This window comes from Hipposideros armiger, unplaced genomic scaffold, assembly GCF_001890085.2.
Source record: "Hipposideros armiger isolate ML-2016 unplaced genomic scaffold, ASM189008v1 scaffold_110, whole genome shotgun sequence".
Taxonomy (NCBI): domain Eukaryota; kingdom Metazoa; phylum Chordata; class Mammalia; order Chiroptera; family Hipposideridae; genus Hipposideros; species Hipposideros armiger.
This window is the reverse complement of record NW_017731460.1, coordinates 940,141-966,229: the sequence shown is the minus strand read 5'-3', so window position 1 is coordinate 966,229 and position 26,089 is coordinate 940,141. Positions and strand designations below refer to the sequence as shown.

The 26,089-nt window shown below is 41.6% G+C and overlaps 1 protein-coding gene and 1 long non-coding RNA gene across 3 annotated transcripts in view; one reads left to right on the top strand and one right to left on the bottom strand.

Annotated features, from left to right (window-relative positions):
• The window catches only part of DIS3L (DIS3 like exosome 3'-5' exoribonuclease), a 33,478-nt gene extending 25,025 nt beyond the window's left edge, over positions 1-8,453 (bottom strand). Inside the window, exons 1-2 of one of the 2 annotated variants that reach the window (XM_019647322.1) lie at positions 8,112-8,453; positions 6,603-6,756 (exon numbers count right to left, since the gene is read on the bottom strand). In XM_019647322.1, the coding sequence (XP_019502867.1) occupies positions 6,603-6,756; positions 8,112-8,250 (293 nt within the window). In that variant the 5' untranslated portion in view covers positions 8,251-8,453. Of the gene's footprint in view, positions 1-6,602; positions 6,757-7,304; positions 7,387-8,111 lie in introns of those variants that run through there. The other variant, XM_019647323.1, reaches the window with a different exon arrangement.
• On the top strand, positions 7,522-24,172 carry LOC109385256 (uncharacterized). Its single transcript, XR_002124583.1, has 3 exons — positions 7,522-8,172; positions 12,224-12,362; positions 23,500-24,172. It is a non-coding gene; the product is annotated as an uncharacterized LOC109385256 (long non-coding RNA).
• Positions 24,173-26,089: the final 1,917 nt, after the last annotated feature.

Sequence of the window (26,089 nt, the reverse complement as noted above, 5' to 3'; positions counted from 1 at the left end):
AAACGACAGCAACTAGTCTGTTCCCCTTCCCCCAATTCCCCCAGCACTGTTCCCATCCCCCCAATTCCCCAATAAAAATCTAAAAAAAAAAAAAACCCTCTTAGAATATGCACAGAAGAGTCTACACCATCCTGTTAACAGTGACTAGCCCTGCAGAGTGGCAAGGCAAAGACTTTCTGCTTTACACATGTCTGTCATGCATGAATTTTTGCTAACAAACGAGCACTTGTTTGTTAAGCAATAAAAAATATTTTAGAAGAGGCTTCATAACCATCTGTAATTTATTATTTCAGCGAAAACACTGAAAAAATATTTCCCATCTTTCCTAATCTTATCCTCTAAAGTTTTTCCTCCCTTTATCTACTATCACATTTTATATGCCCCTAATAAAGCACCCGAGTTTAGTGCAGTTATTTGTTTACACATTACCTCCCTTACCAAACTTCCTTCACCTAGCAAATTTTTGCCGCACTCCTTCACTATGCCAGGTCTTCTGTTCCACTGAATGCTCTCAGGGGTCACCACCTAGACATCCCACGGCTGCCCCTCATCTGCAACAGTCTTGCTCATGGTGAACATAAAAGAACCACCCATTCCTCAAAAAAATAAAAACTGGAACTACTATATGATCCAGCAATCTCACTCCTGGCTATAGACCCCAAAGAATTGAAAGCAGCGTCTCAAAAAGGTATCTGCACCGCCATGTTCATAGCAGCATTAGCCACAATAGCCAAAAAGTGCAAGCAACCTAAGTGTCGATCCACAGATCAATGGGTAAACAGAATGTGGTATATACATACCACGCAGTATCATTCAGCCTTAAAAAGGAAGTTGTGATACATGCTATAACATGGACGAAGCTTGAATACATGCTGAGTGAAGTAAGCCAGTCACAAAAGGATAAATACTGTATGATTTTACTTATATGAGTTTCCTTGAGTAGTCAAATACATAGAGACAGAAAGTAGAATGGTGACTGCCAGGGGATGGGGCGGGAGGAATGGGAAGTTAGTGTTTAATGGCTGTAGAGTTTCAGTTTGGAAGGATGAAAAAAAGCTCTGGAGATTGGTTGCATAACACTGTGAATGTACTCAATGTCACTGAATTGTATGCTTTAAAAAAGTAAATATTGTGTTATATATATTTTACCACAATTAAAAAAAATAGCTATGCTAATTGGTAAAACAAAACAAAAGACCAACCACCCATTTCAGTGGGATAAGTGCCATGAAAGGCAAAGTGTGGGGTGTGACAAGAACATGGGAGGGCGGGGGAAGATATCTGGGAGGAGGCAGCACCTGAGTCCTGCAGGATGAATGAAAGTTAGGTAGACAAGGGCCCAAGGGGGGAAAGAGGGGACAGATGTTCAAGACAGCAGACAATATGGTTTACCTTTGTATCTTCAGTGCTTAACCCACAGAAGGTGCTCCGTAAACGTTTTCCAAATGAATAAATGAATTCACAACCCTTTGTGACAACAGTAACCAAATACAAGATGATAATGTCTCAGAATGAACTCTGACATTTTCAGAATCCAGTTTCGTTTTTGCTAGGCTTCATACACACTACTGAACTTGTTATCACACCTGCCCTGTAGACGTAAGTATTCTTAAATCCTGTCCTTCCCTGATACCGATGTCTATGAGCCTGGCCCAGGGGTTTTAGCACCAAACGAGAATAATGACAATTCTTCCCAATGTTTAGAAAAATATGTAACTTAAAAAGAATTTTCTCAATTTTAAGTTTCACTCCCATATATTTTCCTTAGACTTTTAGTGTGTGCTTCCATTTGTCAGTTACCTATCAGCCAGATAAAACAAATGAAGAAATGGCACAAGAATATTAATGGGGAAAGCAGGAAACAAACAGCAAATCACTCTGAGTGTGATAGTTGGGTTTTCTTGTAGGCATGTGGGTTTATGATCATAATTTAATAGCCCAGATACAATACAGTCATGTTTTTTGCTAGTCAGGGGTGGTGGTGCATATGATGGAATTAAATATATGAATTCTTGCATAGAGCCAGCAAAGATCATCATAGCGTCTTGAACAAGTTTGGGCTGAATGATAGGAGAATAGTAGTTTCAGATAGTCAGATACAACAAAATTATCTTCAGCTTTTAAAATTCCAGTCTTATAGAAAAACCCTAGTTTTCCTGGACTGGCTTAAGTGTTTTCCAACTCTCTATTATCAAAACCTTTCAAGCAATTTCCTAGGGCGACAGCTGAACTTACCTTCTTCTTTAGATTATTTTTACTCAATGGTGATCTTACTTACAGATGCAACATCCTTTCCCCCTGCTGACTATACTCTCTGGGGATTCGAAGTGGGTGTCCCATAACCAGTGGGGAAATGAATTCTGTACTCAATGTTGCGTTTCTTCATCTAGTTTTCCCATAAACCTGGTAGGGTCTCATAGACTTACTTTCAAAGGTCCGTGAGTATTCTACAAGAATTTTAAGTTTATGTTTCTATTTGTATTAAGTAATTCTCTTAAAGCATTTCTAATGAAGTATATTTTGGACCAGCTGAATGACCACCTTCTAATGCTAATACTGCTTGGGAGCCGTGTCTGCCCTTTTTGGAAGCCTCAACACCTCCAATTCTGGACCTCGATCTACCCTGTCCCCCTTGGGCCACCTAGTGCATCCTCTCTATTCACTTAAGTAATACAGAAACCTTAGCGTTATCCTTGACACCACCTTCTCCCTCACCTCATTTATCTAAATCCATTACTGAGTTCTACAGATTTTTTAAAGTAACAGCTTTATTGAGATATAATTCACGTACCATAAAATTCACCCTTTTAAATGTACAATTCAATAGTTTTTAGTATAGTCACAGAGTTATGCAACCACCACTATTATCTAATTCCAGAACATTTCATCACCCTCAAAAGAAACATATACCCATTAAGCAGTCAGTCCCCATTTCCCCTGACCCCCAGCCCCTGACAACCTAACTAATCTACTTTCTGTCTCTTGGATTTACTTAGTCAAGGCATTTCGTATAAATGGAACCATACACTATATGGCTTTTTTGTGTGGCTGGCTTCTTTCACTCAGCATAATACTTAAGGTTCATCTACGAGTATGTTGTAGCACGTATCACTACTTCATCCCTTTTTATGGCTGAATTAATATCTCCTTGTGTGGATAAATCACATTTTGTATAACCATTATCAGTTGATGGACATTTGGGTTGTTTCCATTTTTTTTGGCTATTATGAATAGAGCTGCTATGAACATTCATGTAGAAGTTTTTGTGTGGATGTATTTTCAATTCTCTTGGTCACATACTTGGGAAGCTCTATAGATTTAACCTACTAAATAGCTCTTTAGAAATGTCTATTTCTCTCCATCTCTAAGCTACCAATATCTCTTATCTGAACTAAAGCAATAACTAGCCTCCTGTCTTCTTTTCTCCATACCTCTTCTCCACTGGGCCAGTAATCTTTTCAAAACAGCAATCTGATCAGGTAAACACCCTTCACCAACATCCCTGAGGTCCAGAAGGCCTACCATCCAATCCAGGGCCTTCTTTCAGTTCCTTGAGCCACATTCCCCTCCCCAGGTCCTTGCACAGCCATTTCATCACCTGGAAAGCTGTTCTTTGCCTGATTGACACCTACTCAACTCTCAGCGCTCAGCATAGGCATTGCCCTCAGGAAAACCTTTCTCGGTCTCTCTGACTAGCCTGGGCTCTCCTGGAGCCTCCTACCTGTCCTTCAGTGCATTCTGTCATAGCTGCAGTTCTCCATTTGTCTGTGTGATTGCTTGATTATTGCCTATCTGCCCTCAAGACCATGTCTGCTTTTGTTCATTGCTGTATCCTCAGTGCTGGTAGTTTTTGGTACTGGTAGTTTCTTAATAAATAAATATTGGTGAATAAAAAAATTAACACCTGAATACATGAATGAAGGTGGTCAACAAGACAGCCTTACAGAGTTATCAAGTGACCCCCTCATGAAATAAGCATTTGAGGATTGTTAGATGGCAGAATGTGTGATTATCCTGAACAATCAAAAACTTGACATTTTTCATACTGTTTTATATAGTATACTTAAGAGAACAGGCCATTTTCTGCATTATTATTGAAATCAAAATACAAAATCATATTAAATATAGAACCAGATTAGAGCTATGTCTTTCTATGGTTAAACCCAACTCTGGTAATTTCATTTCAATAAAACAATGTCATCTGTCACATTAAATTAATGTTCATTTGTAGTTTTCTGATTCTGTAGTTTTATTTAATTTGAAGGTTCAATTTGGTTTTAGGGTTGAATGAAGTAGTTAAACATGAGTACTTCCATCTAGATTTATGTTTAAATGTATTTACGTAACAATACAATAAAATAAAGTAACACTAGGTGTCCATGAGAATTTTTTTGTTTTAGAAACAAAGTCGATAACATTACTCGTTGAATAACACTGATGTATCAGATGGGGAGTTAGATCGTATTGTTCTCTTAGATCCTCTCCACCTATGATATTCTATTATCTCTATCTTATAGATTGAGAAGCTAAGGCACAAATGGTTAAGACTCTGAAGCTATATCAAAGGGATTCAGGAGGGGGTCAAAGGAGAAAACAAGACATCCTTATACCAGACAGTAGAACAGAACAGGTATTTTTAACTGACAAAGCTTTCCTAACAATAATGGTCCTAAAAGCATATCAAACAGAGTGAATTATTTACAGCATCTCAAAAATCTCCAAGGAAGAACTAAACACCAAAACGTTTCCCAATATTAAATGAAGGACAACATTCCCCAGCTTCTGCTAAGCCATATTTGGTTACATATAAAAAGTCAAATGACTTAAACATACTTAACACTTATGAAGGCCAAATTAATAAAGCAAATCTAGATGTATTCAAAAGCTATCACCAATTCTAAAGTTAGCTTTCAATATATGGCACTTTCTAGGGCTTAGGCCATTTTGGTCAGTTAGCTGTTTCACCCTGAATACACCTGGTGCTTTGGGTCAAAGCACCAGGACCCAAACTTGCTGATTCCTTTCCTGCCTCTTCTTCCTCTTCGTCAATCATGTTCATTATCCCTGCTTTAACACCAGTCTCAAAGCTAATTTCTTCAGTGGGCTTTCTGGCCTAATTCCCACACCCCATATTTACTTCTGCACTTTGCATCATCCACATTAAATTATCCTGCATGAGTCCTAAGGTGTGTTGTAATTACCTTCTTGTTTCTTGCATCTAACCCCAACAAGACAAACAGGTTTATTGAGAGAGGGACTAAGACTTCTGTACGTAGTTCCAGAAGGCCTGGAAGTAGGGGCTCAAAAAGTACTTACCAATGGGAAAATCAGGGTGTTATCATATGGGCCTATTTCATAACTCCTCATCTTTTGTTTTCACATTTAGTGTATTCGAAGACATGGTAAAGCAATGGAAAACCAATAGTTTTTCATCAAGTTAACTACTTTGAAATGTTCAGGAGAAAAGACATTTAAATTCCAATTCTTTGCTTTTGAATGTCCCAGGAATTGGTTTTTATAACAACTCTTAATATTAAAAATATTTTAGAAAACAGAAGTTGAAAAGGCTTTGCAGTATGTTAGCAATCTGAATGATAACAACAAATTGATTTTAGTAGCAGAAATGAAATACGACACCTGGAGCAGCATTTAAACCTGGATGTGTATAAACATCTATATCTTTGTGTCTGAACAAAATCAACTTCAAGCTCATTTAAAAATATTCTATCTGAAAAACCTGCACAATCTAGTTAATGCACATTTTTTGAACTGAGCATATAATAAAGACAACTTATCATTTTCATATACAAATAAACATACTTCATCTTTTACTACCAAGGTCTGAAGAAACGACAAGATTTAAAAAAGAATAAACTCATAGTTTCTGCTTTTTAAATAACTTGGGGTGGTAAGAGTTTGGATATATAATTCTAATACTGTATGTTATTTCCATACAGCATGAGTCTTCAAGTTCAAATAATAAATCTTTCCCAATGCTAAATGAAACAAAACCAATTTTTAGAGTATTTGTTTAAAAGGTACAAGGTAAGCATTTTAGACTGATTTCAATCAAAAAATCCTTTGTTTAGCAAATACAATTACTATGGTTGGTAGTAATACTAGTAACCTAAAAATAAAACAAGTTATATCTGGTTTCATTGAATAAATCATTACAAATACAATTTGTATCCACAATAAAGGAGTCTAAAATTTAAAAATAAAATACTCTCTTTCTCCCATGGGGAAAAAAAGTAAGCTTCTGAAACACTATATCTATAAATAAGAAGATTAAATAATATGCACTATCAACAAGAAATAAGCAATAACTCTGCTATAAAATGCGAACCTAAAGCCAAGAATCTTCAATACCCACATACTGGGGACACTGCAGTTTATTGATCTACAGTCAGATCTTTTGGCCAGATGTTGAAGCAGAAATATAAAATAATGTTACTGCATTCCTACTAGCAAAGAGAATACTAAATTAGCTCAAAAAATACTTTATGAGAAAATAACAAATTCCTCCCCTTCCCCTACAACACGGGACATTTTCTAAAGGGGGGAGGGATATCTACATAAATAGTGCAAAACAGATAAGATACCTTCGGCCTCTTTGATGCTGCACAGCTTGACAAGCCGTTTGCATGAATATAATTCCCTTCAATTCAGGAAACTCAAGGATCTCAAAGTAATCTTGAACAATTTTCCAATCTGGGATCATGTAATGAGTCACATCACTAGACAAGAGTTTCCCATCTGAAGTATAATTCAAAATGCAAGAGATTAGATACATTTGCAAACCTGGTTTATTATTATTTCAATGTCATGGAGCCCCCCTGTGCAAAATAACTTACAATCTTAACTGCCCCGTGAAGTTTTTAAATGACAAGAGAAGACTAATCTACTTTAGTAGAGGCCCAAAGTTCAGGTAAATTCAGCACCTTCATTTTTCTGAAGCTGTGATAAATAAACGCTCAACGTGGTTTATGGTGCTGCAGGTGGAGCAGATGACTGCTTTTTTTAAAAACAAACAAGCACATCCTCAGCACAACCTGAATATTTCTGTATTAACTCATTGATATACACCCACATTCAAATGGGGCACCTTAAAATTCACATGTTAACCACTTGTTTCTGCCAGCAATTTCAAGTCGGTTCTGTCTCAAGTTTATGAGCATGCTCAGCAGTCTCCAAGGGCCAGAATTGACCAGAAAAGATGCTCAGTGCAAACAGGGGCACTGTTAAGATTTCCACCCAGCCCATGTCAGGGAGCGGGTCAGCCAAGCAGTAACTGAAAAGTTCACCTTAATCATCAATCCCTAACCAAGCTGAGGATCCCAAATATTCGCTGAAAAGGCCCAGCACGCTCATCTCCCACAGGAGGGAAGAGAACCAGTAATCTTCGTTCAGTGGGCCACCCTTACAGCCTAGAAACCAAGTGAGGTCAAGTCTAGCGCACAGCAGTCCCAAATCCAACTTTCCCATAACATTCCTGTACAATGAGGAACCAGATAATTCACAAATCCTTTGGATACATGCCAGAGGCGTCAGTGCTGGCAAGTCAGATAATTTCTGGGGAGCGATGAAATGTAATATGAGCAGCAGCAGCAGCAGCAGGTCTCCCGCGCTCATGCCCTGGGTTGCCCTCCGCCTCCCACTGAAGGGCCATTTCACCACACACAGCAGGAAGGGGCAGTTTCCTGCGTCCTGGCCCCTCGCAAAGCCCAAATCACCAGGCCTCTGGGCTGTGGAGGGGTGCCTGTCTCTGGGCCCCTCCATTTCACGGGGCGCAGCAGGCGGGGAGTCCCGCGCGGAGAGCCCCAGAAGCAGCAGACCACCGCTGTCTCTGCGGCTCTGGGGCCGCCGCCTCTTGCTTCCGACCCGCAGCGGACACGAAGGTGACGCCAGAGGGCGGTGAGAGGCCCGGGAGGCCTTGGACGCGGCGCCTCCAAGCCTCCAGTCTCCAGGGACACACGACCCCCGCCCCGCCGCCCTAGCTCCCTCTCGGCTTGGACTCCCCTCGCAGCTGGCCTCAGGTCTCCTAGCTCCCGCCCGGCCCGGCCTCCTCCCGTTCCCGCCCCTGCCGCCCTCGCTTCCGCCCGGGCCCTGACCGTTGAGGCAGGTGGCGGGCTGCGGGCAGAGCGGACTGTTGCAGGGCACGCTGGGCCGCAGGTAATGCTCTCGCACGATGCGTAGCGTCCGGCCCTGGAAGGTCCTCAGAAGCAGCACCTTCTCCCGCTTCTGCAGCATGGTGGCGGCGCTCGGCCGGGCAGAGCTCCGGGGCCCGCGAGGCCGTGCGGAGAGGGCGGCCGGGAAGCACCGAGCGCCGCGCGGCGTGGGGAGGGAGGCGAGGCCGCGGCTTCGGGCCCGCCCCCTCGGCCAGGCTCCCGGCCTGACCTGGCCCTCCCGGCAGCTGCCGGAAAGTGCCCTGGGGTTGAGGGCTGGAGGTGGCCCGCGGGAGGGGTGGTCCTTCCCGCCCCGGCTGGCTCCCCCTGCCCTGCCTCAGTTTCTCCCCTCCCCACAATTGCCTGCGGGTAAGGATGGTAAGACTTCAGAGATGAGATAATATATGGAAGCTAGTTTAAAGTCCTGTGAGAAAGATTTGGTGCTACCATAGAGGATTATTATACTTTGTTTCTACACCCAGGTCCATATGGAAATGGGCAGCTGTATTAATAATATGGGTAGTTATAAGTGTTTTCTGTTTGTTGCTCTTGCTGTCCCTGAAAGAGCTAAAAGTTGCAGCAAATAAGCCCGCAGCTCTTCCAGCCCAACATTTTTCCCCTTCAAAAAGTTGTATTTATTTTTAATTTCATGCATGTATTTTTAATCCATATAAAAATTCAAACAATGCAGAGAGAATGAAAACCAATTCATTCCCTTAAGGTAAATGCTGTTTATTTAACCCTAACTTTATATATAGTATTTGCAGCCTCTGGCAAAGGAATTTTTCTTGAAATTTGATGGAGGCTCGCACATAGTCTGCTCTGAGATCACACACCCTTGGCTGGAAAGAAGCCAGCGTTCTTCCAAGCTCTCAACAAAGACTTTTGAGCTGCACCAGAAGCTTTATATACAAGTGTCACGTTTAATTTCCACAAGTCAGTGGAGTTGGGCATTATTATCCCCATTTTACAGGCGATGAAACAGGATTAGGGAGGTGAAGTGACCAAAGTTATCCGACTATTAAGTGGTGGAATCAATATTCAAGCCAGAATCTGGCTGAATCCAAAGTAGGCGCTTAACTAATTACCGAGCTATTCATTGATGAATAAAATATAGCTCTTGTATCTGAAGAGTTTATAGCCTGCTTGTTAAGCTCTAGTTCAGGCAGCTCAACCAGCTGGCTTGGGAACATGGGAGCTTCCTGTTACGCTGCAGTGAGCAGAACCAGGGTGTTCTGTTGGATCACTTTCTTTTACTCTAGGGGGACATATTAAAGAGAGTTGTGGTTCCTTGCTCGTATTTTTATGTCAAGTTATCTGCAGTGTGGGATAATGTGAGTGAGATCTGAGATGGAATTGCACAAGTTAGGAAAACATTACAGTGCTGGTTCACAGACCAGAGCCCTAGGAGGTTCCATAAAGCAACCAACAGTGCAGGAGGCCCTCCTTAATTCAGATGATCAGCTCTAGAGATCCCAGAGGACAGGCAAGTAGCCAAATTTGTCCCCTACATAAAAATACTTCTGACAGCAGCCCACAGTTCCCTCCAAAGCTCTCCCGTTTTCATTTTTCTTTTACTTCTGATTTTATGTCCTTAACATCTCTCTTTGGCATTTTGTAGCTTTAAACTTTCTCTAAATTCAGACTAATGATCTTTTAAGGAAGAGAGTGTGTGTCTGGCACTGTATTGAACGTTGATTTTATCAGTATTTAAAATAATCCAAGGCCCATCAAGCACTTCCTTTGCTTACATTGAGGCAATGGTGTATAATTTATGTTCTTAAAAGCAGGACCCCTTGGTTCTTGGAACTGATGATCTAAAATGGACAAGAATGCCTTTTTGTTGGCTTGTTGGTTCACCGACCATCTGATGCCTCTTGCCTGAAAAAAAGGGTGTCTAAATCAGTCAGAATAAACTAGGTTATGCTGCAGTAACATACTACTTCAAAAACCCCAGTGGCTTAAAACAACAAGATGTGTAGGTGCTTAGGGGCTCCACTCTATTGTTCTCCAGGATCAAGGCTGATGGAGCCAGTCTTCTCTGGAATACTGTTTGCTATTCATTGGCAAAGGGGAAAGAGCCCTCTAGACAGCCTTACCCCTGAATTGACCATATTTCCCCATGTATAAGACACACCTTAATTTTTGGACCCGAAATGTGAAAAAAAACGTATTACATAAAGTTATTGAACTCGTTTTATTCATCATAAAATTCATACAACTCCTCATTACTTGCGGGAAATGCAAGTAAAATAATCTACAACCACTGTGTAAGAAGCACCCAGTTTTTAGACCCCAAATTTTTTGAAAAAGGGTGCGTCTTATACATGGGGAAATACAGTAATAGCTCAGTCTGGAAGGAAGTGATAATGTCACCTCTACCTATTGGCTGGAACTAGTCACATGACCATACACTTAAAGGCAGAGTGCTGAAAGAAACCCTTTGGTGAGCAGCATTAGTGACTACTTGAGTGCCTCCAACTCATCCCACTTAGTCTGCTCTGCCGTCACCTTAACCCTTGTGTCTGTGACTACCCCAGCTCAGCCCACTATCCAGTCTGTTGGGCATTCTGCTCACCTCTTTTTACATCCTTACCCACCTTCCCAGTAGCCAATAAGCCAAGCATACATCACTATATCATCTTTAATCCTTATTGCAATCCTTCAAGGTAAGTGTGCGGGTTTTTATGGCAGAGACTGACTTTTTACTCACTGAATCCATGTCCTCTTCTCTGGGTACACAGAAGAACCACATTTTCCATGCATATACATAGGTGTGCCACCGAATGTAATGACACCATTTCCAGGACTGATCCATAAAAACCTCCCATGAATGCTCCTCTTTCCTGTTCCACCAGCTGGACGCCAAAGCCCAGAGGATCTTGAAAGCTAGCACTGAAGACAGCAGACCCTTTTCCGCCACCATCAATGTGGGTCCCAGAAGAACTGTGCAGAGCCCTGCCTCCCCCACCCAGGGGCATCACAGGGGATTATTGCAAGGGAGAAAGAAACTTTTGTTATAGCAGCTTAGAATTATCCTAGCTAATACACACCTACTTTACAAAGGAGATTAAAGGCTGAAGAGTTACTTATTTGTTCAAAAAAATCCCTCACTAGATATTAAATGTCTTGAAGAAATGAAAAGAATCCTGCTCAAGGATTCTACAGCAGTTCTAAATTGTACAGTCCTTTAGGATGTGGGAGAGCAGCAGTGCTTTTAGGGTGCTCTGGTTTGGTCTGAGCTACTGTGCCACAGCAGTGCCACACTGGGAAGGATGCTTGGCGGCTTGCTTCTCTTTTCAGGTTTCCCCTTCCTTGTCAATTCAAGTGCCGATGGACAGCCTGGTGTCCAGATAGCAGAACGCTGCAACAGCTTTCAGCCCTCTGTTACTGATGGAAATCTCGATGGTGGCTCGGTTTCCCTGGTGCACAACTGCAGTCCTCTTAAGGCTGAGCACCAGCGTGCTTACTTTGCAGGAGTCTGTAGCATTTGCATGCCTTTTACAGATGTGCTCTGTGAGTGCAGACATCAGCAACCACTGGATTAGAATCAAATGGTCTCATCAAAAGGTTAGCCTAGAGAGGGTAGGGTGTCTTTACAAAGGGCTAAGAGGACAAGGAGGTTAAATGTATAAAAGGAATTCTGGAAGATGAGCTCCAAGGGCTAGAGTGGATTACTGAAGCAGGCTTTGAAATATTCTGTCTTTTGATTTATCTATTTAAAATTACAATAGTACAACATGCTTGTTGCAACAAATTCCAATAATACTGAAGTATGCCAAGTCAAAATGAAGTTCCGCTTGCATCCGAAATCTACTTCTCCCAAGTAATTTACCATTGTTGAAGCTGGTATGCGCCTTAGCTGTCATTAAATATAACCCCACATTTGCAACTTTTCAAAGAGCTTGTCAATCTATGCAGTATCAGCTAATTACAGCTAGTGTTTCTCAAGTCTTACCAGGTGCCAGTCACTGCTCTAAGCACTTTTCTTGTGTTTTCTTATTTAATCCTCAAAACAATGCCTTCACTGTGATAACTGTTACAACTACATTTCACAGGTGAGGAAACTAAAGTACAGAAGGACTGAGACAGGCCACACGCTGAATGTATGGCAAAGCCATACTTGGACCCCAAGCAGTTTGACTGCAGAGTTCAGGCAGTAATGACTCAGCAATTCCACCTTTCAGCTAGTAAATGGTGAGTTACAGAATGGGGGTACGTTCCATACAGTGGACTGTGGATGAACCCAGTTATTTTAGGGTTAGGGATCTGGGAACAATGCCATTCAAATATTGACTGCTACTCCTTTTGTAATTTCCTGAGCGTTAGTGATTTCCGCTATAAAATACAGCTAACTTGACAGATGTTGCTGGCCCTATTACCAAGTCAATGATTCTAAAGGGTCATGTAAATGGCTAAAATTATCCTATTTATCTGAAGAATCAGCTAACTTTCAGTTGTGCACCATCTCAGTGGAAGAGTCATTGGGAGGCAAAGGGCTGTTTAGATTACTTTGCTACTTGTATTAAGGATAATTTAATTTCCTATATGTTAAAGGCTGTTAATCCTTGATTTTCACTTTTCCCAGCAGATACAATAGCTCCCTTTTGGCTTTCTAAACACCCTGTGAATCCCTGTAATCCACTTTGCAATGATTACTCTAAAATGTTCTGCTTAACTCTTTCTAAAAATTATTTTGTACTTACCAATTTGTATCTCAGCAAGATTTTTATTGTACTGTAGTTAACCTACCAATAATTTTGTCCTTGTACCACTAAGAGGCGCTGTTCATTGTTTTTTGGGTGGTTTTTTTTTTTGGTGTAGGGTGAGGGTCCTTTTCTTCTGTGTTGGTATCTGAGTAGTTGAAATGTGGCCTTTTATATACTACCTTTAAAATGCATCCAGTTATTTGAGACAAAAAACAAACAAACGAAAAACCTTAATATTAAACAATACATTAATTCAAGGCACTCAAAGGTTCAGATGCTCCAAAATTACTTAGAAACTAAGCTTCATTGATTAATACAGAAAGAAAAAGAAAATCCTCTAAGTCTTAAGAATAAGACTAGAAAATCCTTAAGAATAAGACTAGAAGAAAATTCAGTTGCATGGATAACCATTTATAATTCAAAAATAGAAAGATTGCTATTTGTCATTTAATTTTTTTGTATTGATGTTATTTGATGAAATTAAAATTTTCATTCACCTTGTAGGATTATTACTACCAGTGGAATACAAGTCATGGTATATATTAATAGTTATTTTAGTGGAGGGATGTATTACAAGGAGTTTTCCTGTTTATTTTACTATGTTATTACTGCATATATTTGAATTTGGGAAAGTGAATTCAATTTTATGTCTTATAATGATAGACTATGAATCTAAAGTCTTATAATTACAATAGAAAACTTGTGAAAAAAATAGAAGAAAGAAAAAGGGATACTTAGCAATGATCCTAACCTCTAGGAAACCTTCCAGGTTTGGGATAAATATAAACGAAATATTTAAAATTTCAATTTAACTTTTATTTAATAAAGAAAATGCATATTAAACTACACTTTTGTAGCTGGTTTTTAAGGAAGAAGAATAAGGGCTGAAAGGTAAAATTACATTTATACTGGACTTTCTCTATATTTTAGGCCAGAGCAAAGTACACTGTATCTGCTTGTGTTAGATTTCTACAAACTTAGCCGTGTAAAACACACTCATTTATTATCTCAGTTTCTGTAGGTCAGCAGTCTGGGCATGGCCAAATTAGGTTCTCTACTCAGGGACTCACAAGACGGAAATCAAGGTGTCGACTGGACTGATTTCATTCTGGAGCTTGGGGTTTTATTGCAAGCTCTCAGGGTTGTTAGCAGAATTCAGTTCCTTGCAGTTGTAGGACTGAGGCCCCTGTTCTCTTGCTGGCTCTTAGGCAGGGACCACTCAAAGCTCCTAGAGGCCACCATACAGTTCCTTGTCATACGGCCTCTTCCATATGACCTCTCATACTTGGAATCTTTCACTAGAAGAACCCAGTCTCTTTAAGAACTCACCTGATTAGGTCAGACCCATTGACAATAATCTATTTTAAGGTCAACTGATTTGGGAACTTAATTGCATCTGCAAAATCCCTTTATAGCAGCATCTATGGTAGATTAATGTTTGACTAAATAACCTAGAGAAGGTGAGTGTACATCAGGGCACAGGAATCTTGGGGGATATCTAAGAATTCTGCCAATCTGTCTTAGTCCATTCAGGCTGTTATAACAAAATACCACCGACTGGGTAGCTTGTAAATATAAGAAATTTATTTCTCACTGTTCTGGAGGTTGGAAGTCTGAGATCAGGGTGCCAACGTGGTTGGATCAGGGCCCTCTTCTGATGACAGACTTCTTATTGTATCCTCATATGGCAGAAGGGGCTACAGATCTCTCTGGAGCTTCTTTTTTTTTTTTTTCCTAGATTTTTTTTTTTTAATTGGGGAATTGGGGGAGGGGAACAGACAAGTTGCTGTACTTTTGTTCTTCAGTCTAGTTGTGGAGAACATCGCTTCAATGGCCCATGTTGGTATTGTGATCATTGCGCTCTTCCCAGCAAATCGGTCGCCGGCCCTTGGACGGCCACTCACGGCGGCTCACGGCAGCCCAGCTCCAGGTCGAACCACCATTCACCATCTTAGCTGTAGAGGGCGCAGTGTCACTGGCCCATGTGGGATCCGAACCAGCAGCCCCACTGCTCAGAGCTCATGCTCCCAAGCCAACTCTTAAACAACGAGCCATTCAGCTGGCCCTGGAGCTTCTTTATAAGGCACTAATCCCATCCATGAGGGTTCCACCCTCATGACTTAGGTATCTCCCAAAGGTCCCACCTACTAATACTATCCCCTTTGGAATCAGGATTTCAACATGTGAGTTTGGGGAGGACACAAACATTCAGACCATAGCACTACAATAATAATTTATAAACATTTGATCTCAATAAATTATATTTAAAATTATGATATTTATTAAGTATCTGAGAATAGCATACATGATGTTCGTAAAAAAGAAATGAGAGAATGAAATCAGTAATCCAGAGGCTATAACAAAAGTAAATGAATGATACTGCCTTGGGTGTTTCAAGCTAAGAGGGAGAAAACTCCACCAATACAAACCCACATTCTTTTAATCTTAAGTAGCAATGATTTCCACCGGGCCCACCCAGAATTCACTCAGGAATCATTGCATAGAGTCTAGTTCCCATAGCTAGCATAGGATCCACTTACAGAGGGCAGTGTGTCTGGGGGTTCTTGGGTTCTAGTGGGGAACCATCTTCTTTTGTCTCACCCCTCAGTTCCTACTTAAGAGGAGTGTTGCTGTATCCCCCAGATTAGAATCCATTCTTTTTTTTTTTTAATTTTATTGGGGAACAGCCATGGTCACTGGTTACACATTGCTTTCATGCTACAATGGCGTAATTGACTCTTTTAGGGTGGGCGCAGCTCACAGTGGCCCATGTGGGGATAGAACCGGCAACCTTGGTGTTATCAGCTCCATGCTCTAACCAACTGAGCTAACCTAGAATCCATTCTTAAAACCCCACTGTGACAGGTGATAGGAGGCCCTGGAATATTTTGAAGATTTGAATTTTAAATATAAAATATCATCATCATAGGTGTCCTTCATTGTGTGCCTGACTGCCATCATCCAGCTTGGGAGAGTGGGAGACTGCCAGTATTTTCTGCCTATCTTCCATGTAGAATTTTGATTGGGTCAGAGCCATGATTAAGGAAACTTCTCTTATTGCAGTGTTTGGGTGGGGGGAAAGCAGGAGAGTTTTCTTTACATTTTTTCAATTAAATATCATATTTTCAGAGATGTCATTTAAAAATATTCTTCTCTCCTGGAGAGAAAAGGCTGGGATCTTCAATAGCTTTCATTGAAACTATAAGACTCTTGTTATATTTGCTGTTTTAGCCTTCAAGGTCTTATCTTTTCTGACTGAGTACTGAAGGCATTTTGACCCTCTTCCAGTCCTACAAAGTTCTTTAATCAGCTTGAAGCATCACTGTTGATCAGAGAAAAGCACTTCCTCCCTCCATAAAGCAAACAGCACCTGCCAATTCCCCTATCCAGGAACTTGAGAGAAGGGCTGTTCTTTGAGCCCACAGAGCGCCTATATTTCAAATGTACAGAAAACCATAGAAAATAACCTGAAACCCATTGCCTCATTAATAGACAGAGAATAGAAGAATTTACAGACTTAAAAGCAGGGCCATTGACCCACAAACCCACCAAACATTTATTTATTTTATGGCTAGTGTGATATTGAAAACATGGTGTTTCATTTACACTGGCATTAAGTTCATCACCTTAGTAAAAATGTAAAAAGGATAAATGACTACACAAGAAATAAAAGTGGATTGTTAATCATATTGTTGATTAATACTGAGTAGGCTATAATAAACCACACTTTTCTCTTTCAAGCTATTTGTTTTAAGCTTTCTTCAATTTTGGAAGAATAGGGTGTGTATATATTTATATTTATATATATGAGATAGATATATATATATATGATATACATCATATATGTGATGTACTCATATAGATGTAAAATCAGTTCTGATTGGCTGGGTTATGCTGCAGTAAAGCCCTCCAGTCTCAGTGGTTTAAAAAAACAAAGGTTTTGGGCCAGCAGAGTGGCTCATTGGTTAGCAGTTGGCTTGGGATGACAGCTGTGAGCAGCAGGGCCCTGGTTCGGATCCCATATATGATGGCCAGTGACACTGCGCCCTCTACAGCTAAGATGGTGAAAAACAGATCAATATGGAGCTGGGCTGACGTGAGTCGCCAGCGTAGGCTGCAGTGGGGCTGGCGGGCAGTGGGCATCAGCTTTCGTGAGCTTTCGTGAGCTGCCGCCCAATAGCTGGGAAGAGCGCAATGATAATACCAACATGGGCCAGTGAAGCGGCGTCCTCCACAACTCGACTGAAGAACAAAAGGACAGCAACTTGTCTGTTCCCCTTCCCCCAATTCCCCAGCGCTGTTCCCCTCCCCCAATTCTCCAATAACATCTTTAAAAACAAAAACAAACAAAACACCCCCAAAGGTTTATTTCTTGCTCACACCATATGACCTCCTGCCCTGTGTTAGCCTTACCAAGAGACCTACTATGTTGATGGAGGTTCCCTGTTAGTGCTTCTGCAATTGCTTGGCTGAGGAAAAGAATGCGATGAATTGTGTGCTCACTTAAAGTTGAAAATGACACAAGAGACTTCTGCTCACATATCACTAGCCAAAGCAAGGCGCGTGGTCATACCCAACTTTAAGGGCGAAAGACAGCCAGAAATATTTGGAGGACAGAACTAATCTCACACAGACACACACACACACACACACACACACACACACACACACACACACACACACACAATTTAATGTGCGATTGAAAAGGGGGGAAATAACTGCAGTTGTTGAAGACAATCAACTTTGATTTATCATTGTAATATTGTTATATCAGTAAGTTTAGAATCAGTGGAAACAATGACACAGGCTATATTCACAGAACATAGCTGCAGTCAATGAGAAGGGTAAGGAAGACCTTTATATACGGACATGCAGATATCCCCCAGAAATACTGAGTTAAAAAAAAAAAAAGCAAGTAGAAGAGTACCATGATCTCACTGATTTTAAAAGATTAAAAAAAAAACACCTATATTTGTGTGTGTGTGTGTGTGTGTGTGTGTGTGTGTGTGTGTGCGCGCGCGTGCGCGTGTTTGTGTGTCAAGGGCATAGGAAAAGGCCTAGAAGGCTTATTACCAGATGGTTACTATTCCTGGGGAATACAGAGGGATTTGTGTGGCATATAGGGGACTATCACCCTCCTTACTTTACATAATCCTGTATTGTTTGAATTAATCACAACCATTTATTCATGTATTACTTGTTGTATTGGTTTCCTAGGACTGCCTTAACAAATTACCACACAGTTCACCAGAATTGTGAGAGAGTTCTGGAGGCCTGGAGTCTGAAGTCTGCAGTGACCATGCTCCCTCCTCAGGCACTAGGGGATAACCCGTCCCTTGCCTCTTTCAGCCGCTGGTGGCTGTTGGCATTCCTTGACTTATGAGCACATTACTCTAATTTCTGCCTCATGGTCACACTGTTTTCTCCTCTTCTGTGTGTCTCTTATAAGGACATTCGTCATTGGATTTAGGACTCACCTGGGTAACCCAGGGTAACCTTCTCATCTCAAGATCCTTAAGACCCTTTTTCCAAATAAGGTCCCATTCATAGGTTTCAGAGAGTAGGATGTGGACATAATTTTTTTGGGGGGGGGCGGGTTGAGGTGGAAGGCATCATTCAACCCACTACACTTGTGTAATATGAAAACAGTTAGAAAGGAAAAGATTGAAAAAAATAAATCATTATTAATAGTGATTACTTCTAGGAGGGAAAAACTTCCACATTTTCTGTAGTGAACCTATGTAACATCTATAGTTAGAAAAAAAACAAACAGACAAAATAATAGAGCGATAATAACTACCACAACAAAAGCAAAACAAGGGCAGGTCCTAACTTACATATACTCTATTAACAAGTGACCCTGTCACGTCAGAACGAAGTAGAAAGGTCAGATCCTCAAACTTAGCAATGGGGCCAGGCCAGAGGCTTAGATCTAGGCCGGGGGCCTTGCATCATCAGCCTTGGGTTCTTAGACAGAACCCCAGACACATTAGTCTTCTCTCATGCAAGGGGCAGCCTTAACTTGGGTGGGACTAGTGCCCAGGAAGAGCCACCCATCTCTCCAGAAGAGCGGAAACACTTCCAGGTATTGACTTGTGGAAAAGATAGTGCTTTTTTCCCAAAGAAGCACCATTATTGAGTAGAGGCTGCAAGCCTAGGCCATTTTCAGCCCACTGATGCTTCATCTGCACCGTGTATAAAATTTTTTCAAATTAGTTGCCAACTACTTTCACATAAAATTTTGATTTTTGGCTTCTCCTGATCTGCCGCATTGGGCCTGCATTCTCTCATGGCAGCCATTCGCTGGAGCTGGGAAGTGGCTGCTCCTTTAGGATGGGGCATGCGCAGCACAGTCCGTATCATTCTGCATTTTGCTGGTCTGACTCTCTTCATTTACATTGTCCACCAGGACACTAGAGGCATTTGAGTTTGCAAACCCCTGGTGAATAGAATAAAAATTGCTTCGTGGCATTATAATGCAGTACATTATGGGTTAAGCGGGCTTGTGCGCACTCTTGCTTCCCGGGAAAAATGCATTCTAAGTTCCAAATAGCCAACAAATGAACCTGAAGCATGCAACCAGTTCATAAATTGGTGACTCCTCTACAGTGATGTTTTATAGTCTGCCTAAACAAGTAATGGAAAATGCATATCCACATATGCACTCAGATATCAGAAATTCAATTCCACAGGCTATTTGGGAACGAAGTTTCAAAATTCTGCTGAGGATGATTATGTTGTCTGCGTTTGTGTGCAGGTGGGCATGTGTACACTCACAGGGACGCAAACGTGCTTTCACTCCACTGGGGCCAGAGCTTGTCCTCCTGACACCAACGGATTACTATGTCATGAACCGAAATTAGCCTCATCATTATTGGGTTAGAACTGGGGACCTCTACAGAATCTGGGATCTGCGTTGACTCCTGGCGGGGGTTTCTAGTGAAGCTCTTGAATTTTTAATTTAAGTTGAGCCTTAGAGGTGAGAGGAAGTGGGTCGTCGGGAGTATTGCCTCAACTGGGGCTGGAGCCTTTTGGGAAGGCAGCTCTTTTCTGTAATTTCCAGAACAGATTGCTGATTTTCAAGACCTCCATGGAGAAGGATGTTCTTAAGGTTTTCCCCTCCTAAATTGGTAAGTATTTAATGAGCGCCTGCTCTGTTCAGAGCACCAGGCTAGGGCACATAAAAAAAAATGAAGACATGGATGGTGCTTGCAGACCACGGAGCTTTCAGTCTGATAAGTCAGTGGAGACACAAAGAGGCGTAACATTAAATAACAGCGCAATATTATGCAACACAAATGAGATGCCACAGGCAATGAGCCATGATTTGCCAAACGAAGGTGTATTTGGAAGTGTATGGCCAAATGCACTTAGAGACTCTACACATACTGTCTGTACCTTCCGGGAAGAGAACTATTATGTCAGGCCAGGGGGTGGCCAAGCAATGGAGGTAGTGGCTGAACTAAGTCTAAGCAGAGCAGAAGGTGAAACACCAAGACGACTCGTGGCAGTGGGAAAACAGGATATGGCTTTGCCCATAACAGAAAGTTAGGTCAGAAAGTTTAAAGGCAGCAGGACAGTGGAGGATCTTAACATGACAGCATAACCAACTCTCGGCTTTATTGCACAGGTAGTAGGGAACCCTGGAAAGTTTTTGAGCCGAGGAATGGTATGATCCAAGAAGAATATTGGAAGATCAATCTAGAGGTGACATCAAGATGGTTTGGAGGAAGAGGACACTGGGAGGGAAGTTCCCATAGAGGAAAAATGGCTTAACTGTGAGAGGCAAAAGGGCTTGAAAAGAAGGGATAGATTGGGAACTTAAAGGACTTGGGGGCAGATAGACTAATGAAGCGGGGAGGAAGAGGAGCAGAACAGCATGGTGGAGGGATGACTCTTGGTTCAGGCTGGAAGCTAGGACCACAATGGTACCATGGGCTGAAAGAGCCAAGTGTGGGGGGAGCTCCCCTGGGAGATGGTAAGAAGAGCAGAGTGACTTGAGTCCTGCTTTGAGGCCCCGATGGGGCCTGATGCAGTGACACAGCTTCAGTCCTGCCTCCTCAACTGCTTGATGGTGGTTTCTACCTGCACATGGCCACCTGTTTCCTCACACCCCATGTGTTCAACATCAGTAAGTGGACAGGACCTATTGTGGATGCTGACACTCACTTGGTAGACCTGTAAGCCCTCCATGCCTCCTTCAGCTGGTGGTCAGTCATAGTCTCAGACACAGCAGACCACTTACCACACATCCTTGCCTGCTTGCGTAAGTGTTTTATGCTTGAATTATTTGAAAGATGTGCAGTAGTTATTCTAGTTTCTATCTCCATCTTTGGGAAGCTGCACACCTCTGAAATTCAACAAGCTCTTTTGACTGTGCTTCCAGGGTTCACCCCTCCCACCATCAAAGTCCTTCCTTATGCTTACTTTATATTGCTCACATTGAGCTTTGACCTTAACAGTGGAGTTCCCATGTCCCCACCCACTTTCAACTAGTCCCTCTTGAAGGTTATGAGCTTATGTGTATATGGGGTAACTGTTAAAAGAAATGCAAGCAGTGACATTATTATGTTTCTGCTGAATATACATTAATTCACTAGAATGGGGGGAAGCAAAGAAATTGGTATCCCAACTATATGGGATTGTTGCTAAATGCAAACACAAAAATTACCAAGTGCCGCCTGTGCTTAGGTACAACTGAGGGTGCATTATTTAACAGGATTCTGAGTAAGCCCAGCCTTATTCCTTTTTATTCTTCCTATTCCTTTGTCCCCTTCAGTGTCCCCCTGTTAGGCATCAAGTGCCTTTTCTCTGTCCTTTGTGCTCTCTCCACTTCCATCTGCATCTCCCTTCTTTGCCCCATACTAGTCCGCATTGATATTTATTCCCCCAAAATTACCCAGTCCATTTTGTTCTAGAAAGCTGAGTCTGGTGACTGATGCAACTGTTGGAATATATAAACATGACTCTTTTTCAGGTAGCGTCTAAGATGCCAGTCTTAGCAGCCTCATTTTAAAAACTATTTATATTCACAAAAGTCTATAATAGCATTTTTATTGTGTACGCCTGTGATTTGGGTGCATTTTTTCCCCATGCCTGTTTCTTATTATCATTCAACACTGACTACAGCCTTAAATGATAATGAAAACAGTAACACTCTTTTTAAGAGGTGATGACTGCTTTCCATGTCTTTCAGTATAGATGTGCTCCCCTGCCTGAAGGGGCCCGGTTAGTGTTTAAACCATCCAAATAGACTCCCTTAGAACTCAAGTTCATATCCTTGCAGCATTGACTCAGTCTTTTTATTCTTCTGCATAGAGTAAATTGAATACCAGGCTGTTTAGTGTGTGTGTGTGTGTGTGTGTGTGTGTGTGTTTCTTTCAGATTAGACCTTAAAACCCAGAGGCTCTTTGTGGCCACTGGGGACATTGGAATTCTTGTCCTAATGTCCTTGCTCTGGGTTCCAGAACCTGGCTTGGCCCCAGATGTCACACACTTGCCTTTAAAGAGAGATGTTTGTTTGGGCCTTTCTTCCCTCAGCACCTGCTGTTTCATTGCTTCCATGATGTGACCTACTGCTTTCACCTTTTAGTTTTCTAGTGCATTAAAAAAAAATCAAGTAACAAAACAGTTTGTCTCAGAGTCAAAGTTGCTACAAATATAAGCTTGTTATCTGTATTCCATTATTATGCATAACTCACTAACTCTGTTGCCATGTGTATGATTGACTTGCAATTATGGGTTGTGTTTTACAGCAGCTCTGAATGGTATTCTTCCCTGGCTGTTCCTTAAGCCAAGCCTGGAACCCCTGGGTCACATGAGAAAGAGGGGATTTTATAGACTCTACCCTATCATTGTTGCTGGTTTGTTTTTTTTTACCCAAGCCTAGATATTAGATCTGTAATTAGGGATGCAATAATAATACCTTCTATTTACTATTTTATGCCTTTTCAAAAATGCTTTACATGTTCTTGTGATTGATTCTTACAAAAAAAATGCTTTTGGCACAGGCAGTGCAGATCTTATGGCCTGATTTTATAAGAAAATCAGATAAAGCGATTTATCTGATTTATAAGATAAAGCGAGGTTAAATGACTTGCCCAGGTTCTTACAGCAAGTTTAAGATGGACCTGAGACTGGAACCAGACTTCCTGATTTCAAGGTGTGTGGTTTTCCTATGGCCACTACTGCATTTGTAATAAACTCAAGGCAACTTCTTTTACATACAAGATTTCATGTGATCCTATGATGACCTTACAAGATAGGGCGAGCAGGTATTATTACCTACATCTTCCAGATCAGGAAGTAGAAGCCCAGAGAGACTGAGTTACCAAGACAATATGGTAACAAACAAAAGAGGCAGGATTTGACCCCAAAGCTCCCAGCCCACTGCTCTTGCTGACACTTTGCTGACTGATTAATGATACTACCCTTCACTCAGTTGCCTTGGCCAAAAATTTAGATTCATCCATGATTCCTTTTTTTCTCTTACCCTACATCTAAGCCATCAGCAAACCTTACTGAATTTACCTGCAAAATATATTCCAGATCAATCATTTCTCATCACCTCCACTGCTGTTATTTTGGCTTAAGCTTTTGTTTTTTTCTCACTTGGATTGCTGCAGCAATCCTATAGGGCTACTCTCCAAAGATGGTCTCCAATGAACCAGGCCTCCTGGAGTCATGTGGGTCTACAACATTGAACCTTAGTTGGTCTGTGACTCATTTTAATCAATAGAATGTCGAAGATGTCATTCTGTGCATCTCTGGCCTAAGTGTCAAGAAGGCTTTTGTACTTCGGAGAGCCCTGTGCAACCTATAAGAAATTCAGCTACTTTGCTGGAAAGACTCAGTGAAGAGACCGCGTGGGAGGCCATGTGAAGAGGGAGAGGCCCCAGGACTGCATGGAGTGAGAAAGAGAGAGGCCCCGCAGCCAGTGTCCCACCTGAACCCAGCTTTTTCACTGTCCCACAGAGGTGCCAGACATCTGTAAGTGAGCGTCATGGACATTTCAGCCAATTGTAGCCCCATAGGACTGCAGCCCAAATTAATCTCCTGGAGCGGAAGAACTGTCCAGCTGAGCCCGGTTGACTCACGGAATCGTGAGAGAGAATGAAATGGTTATTGCTTTCAGCCACTAAGTTTTAAGTTGGTTTGTTATGTACAATAGATAACTGGAACACCTAGGGGTCTCCCTTGCTCCCAGTCTTGACTTGCCACCAGTCTATTTTCCACACGAAAAATTTTGTTTTAAATTGTGGTAAAATACACATAACATAAACTTCATCATCCTAACCATTTTTAAGTGTACAGTTCAGCAGTGTTAAGCACACTTACATTGTTGTGCAACCCGTCTCCACAACTCTTTTCATCTTGAAAAACTGAAACAACTCCCTATTTCCTCTTCCTTCCAGTCCCTGGCAACCACTGTTCTTTCTGTTTCCATGAATTTGACTCTTCTAGGTACCTCATGTAAGTGGACTAGTGCAGTTCTTATCTTTTTGTGACTGGTTTATTCCACTTACCATAAAGTCCTCAAGGTTCATCCATGTTGTAGCATGTGTCAGAATTTCCTTCTTTGGCTTGCTTCTACCTTTGGGCTATTTATTGTGAATAATGCTGCTCCGAACACAGGCATACAGATATCTCTTTGAAACTCTGCTTTCAATTCTTTTAGATATATACCCAGAAGTATACTTGCTGAATCATGTGGTAATTCTATTTTTAATTAAAAATTAAAAAAATTTTAATTAGATGAAGGTAAAAGGGATCAAATATATGGTCAAGAAAGGAGAACTGACTCTAGGTGGTGAACACACAATGCAATATAGAGATGATGTATTGCAGAACTGTACACCTGAAACCTATTAACTTTACTAACAATCATCAGCCCAAAAAACTTTAATTAAAAAAAAGAGTAAAAACAATTTTTAATTAGTTTGACATACAATATTACATTAGTTTCAGGTGTACAACATAGTGATTGGACATTTATATAACTTATGACGCGATCACCCTAATAAGTCTAGTACCCAGGATTTTTAATTTTTTTTTTTTAAAGATTTTATTGGGGAATTGGGGGAGGGGAACAGCGCTGGGAAATCGGGGGAAGGGGAACAGACAAGTTGCTGTCGTTTTGTTCTTCAGTCTAGTTGTGGAGGACGTGGCTTCACTGGCCCAAGCTGGCACCATCATTGTGCTCTTCCCGGGTGAGGCAGATCAGTCGCCAGCCTCTGGATGGCCGCTCACGCTGGCTGCTGGCCACTCACCGCTGGCTTGCCGGATACACACGGTAGCCCACGGCAACCCACTGCAGCAGGGGACTGTAGCCTACGCCGTCCCCGGCGACCCCCGGCAGCCCAGCTCCAGGTCGAGCTGCTGTTCAGCATCTTAGCTGTAGAGGGCAGTGTCACTGGCCCTCATATGTGGGATCCGAACCGGGGCTCTCTGGCATCCTAAGCCAGTTCTTAACCAACGCACCACTCGGCCGGCCCCCAGGATTTTTAATTTTTTGAGGGACCTCCATTCATAGAAGATTTTAAAAGATTTTGTCACTCCCTTGCTCAGAATCCTCCGCTGACTTCTTGTTAGTTTTAGAATAATATCCAAGACCCCTACTGTGGCCCACAGGAACCACAGGACCACCTCTCCAGCCTCATTTCCTGCCCTTTTTCTCCCTTCTCTTTAGCTATTCTTAGCATCTTACTGCTCCTTGTCACCCCAAGCATCGTCCTACTGCAGGGATTTTGCACTTGCCATTCTCTGTTTGAAATGCTTTTCCCTGGTAACAGACATGGCCTGCACCCTCACCTCATTCAGGTCTCAATTCAAATGTTCCTTCCTTTGGAGATGCTTTCCCCCACCGCCCAATTTAAAATAGCACCCTCATCATCTCTATGTCTTTATTTTCAATTTGTCATTTATCTCTACCTGATAAGTAGGGATTTTATATTAATGGCATATACATATAATACTATGTGCCTGACATACTGTACTTCACATATATTGATAATTGATCTTAATAGCAATCTTGTGAATTAGGTATTGTTATTATTATCTCCATTTTACAGATGAGAAAACTGAGACATCAGATGGTAAATAACTTCCCTAAGGTTGTACAGCTAGTTATTGACAGAGGTAGGCCTGAAGCAAGGCAGCTGGGATCCAGGATCCACTATATTATACTCATCTCCTTATAAACGCATATGTGTAAAA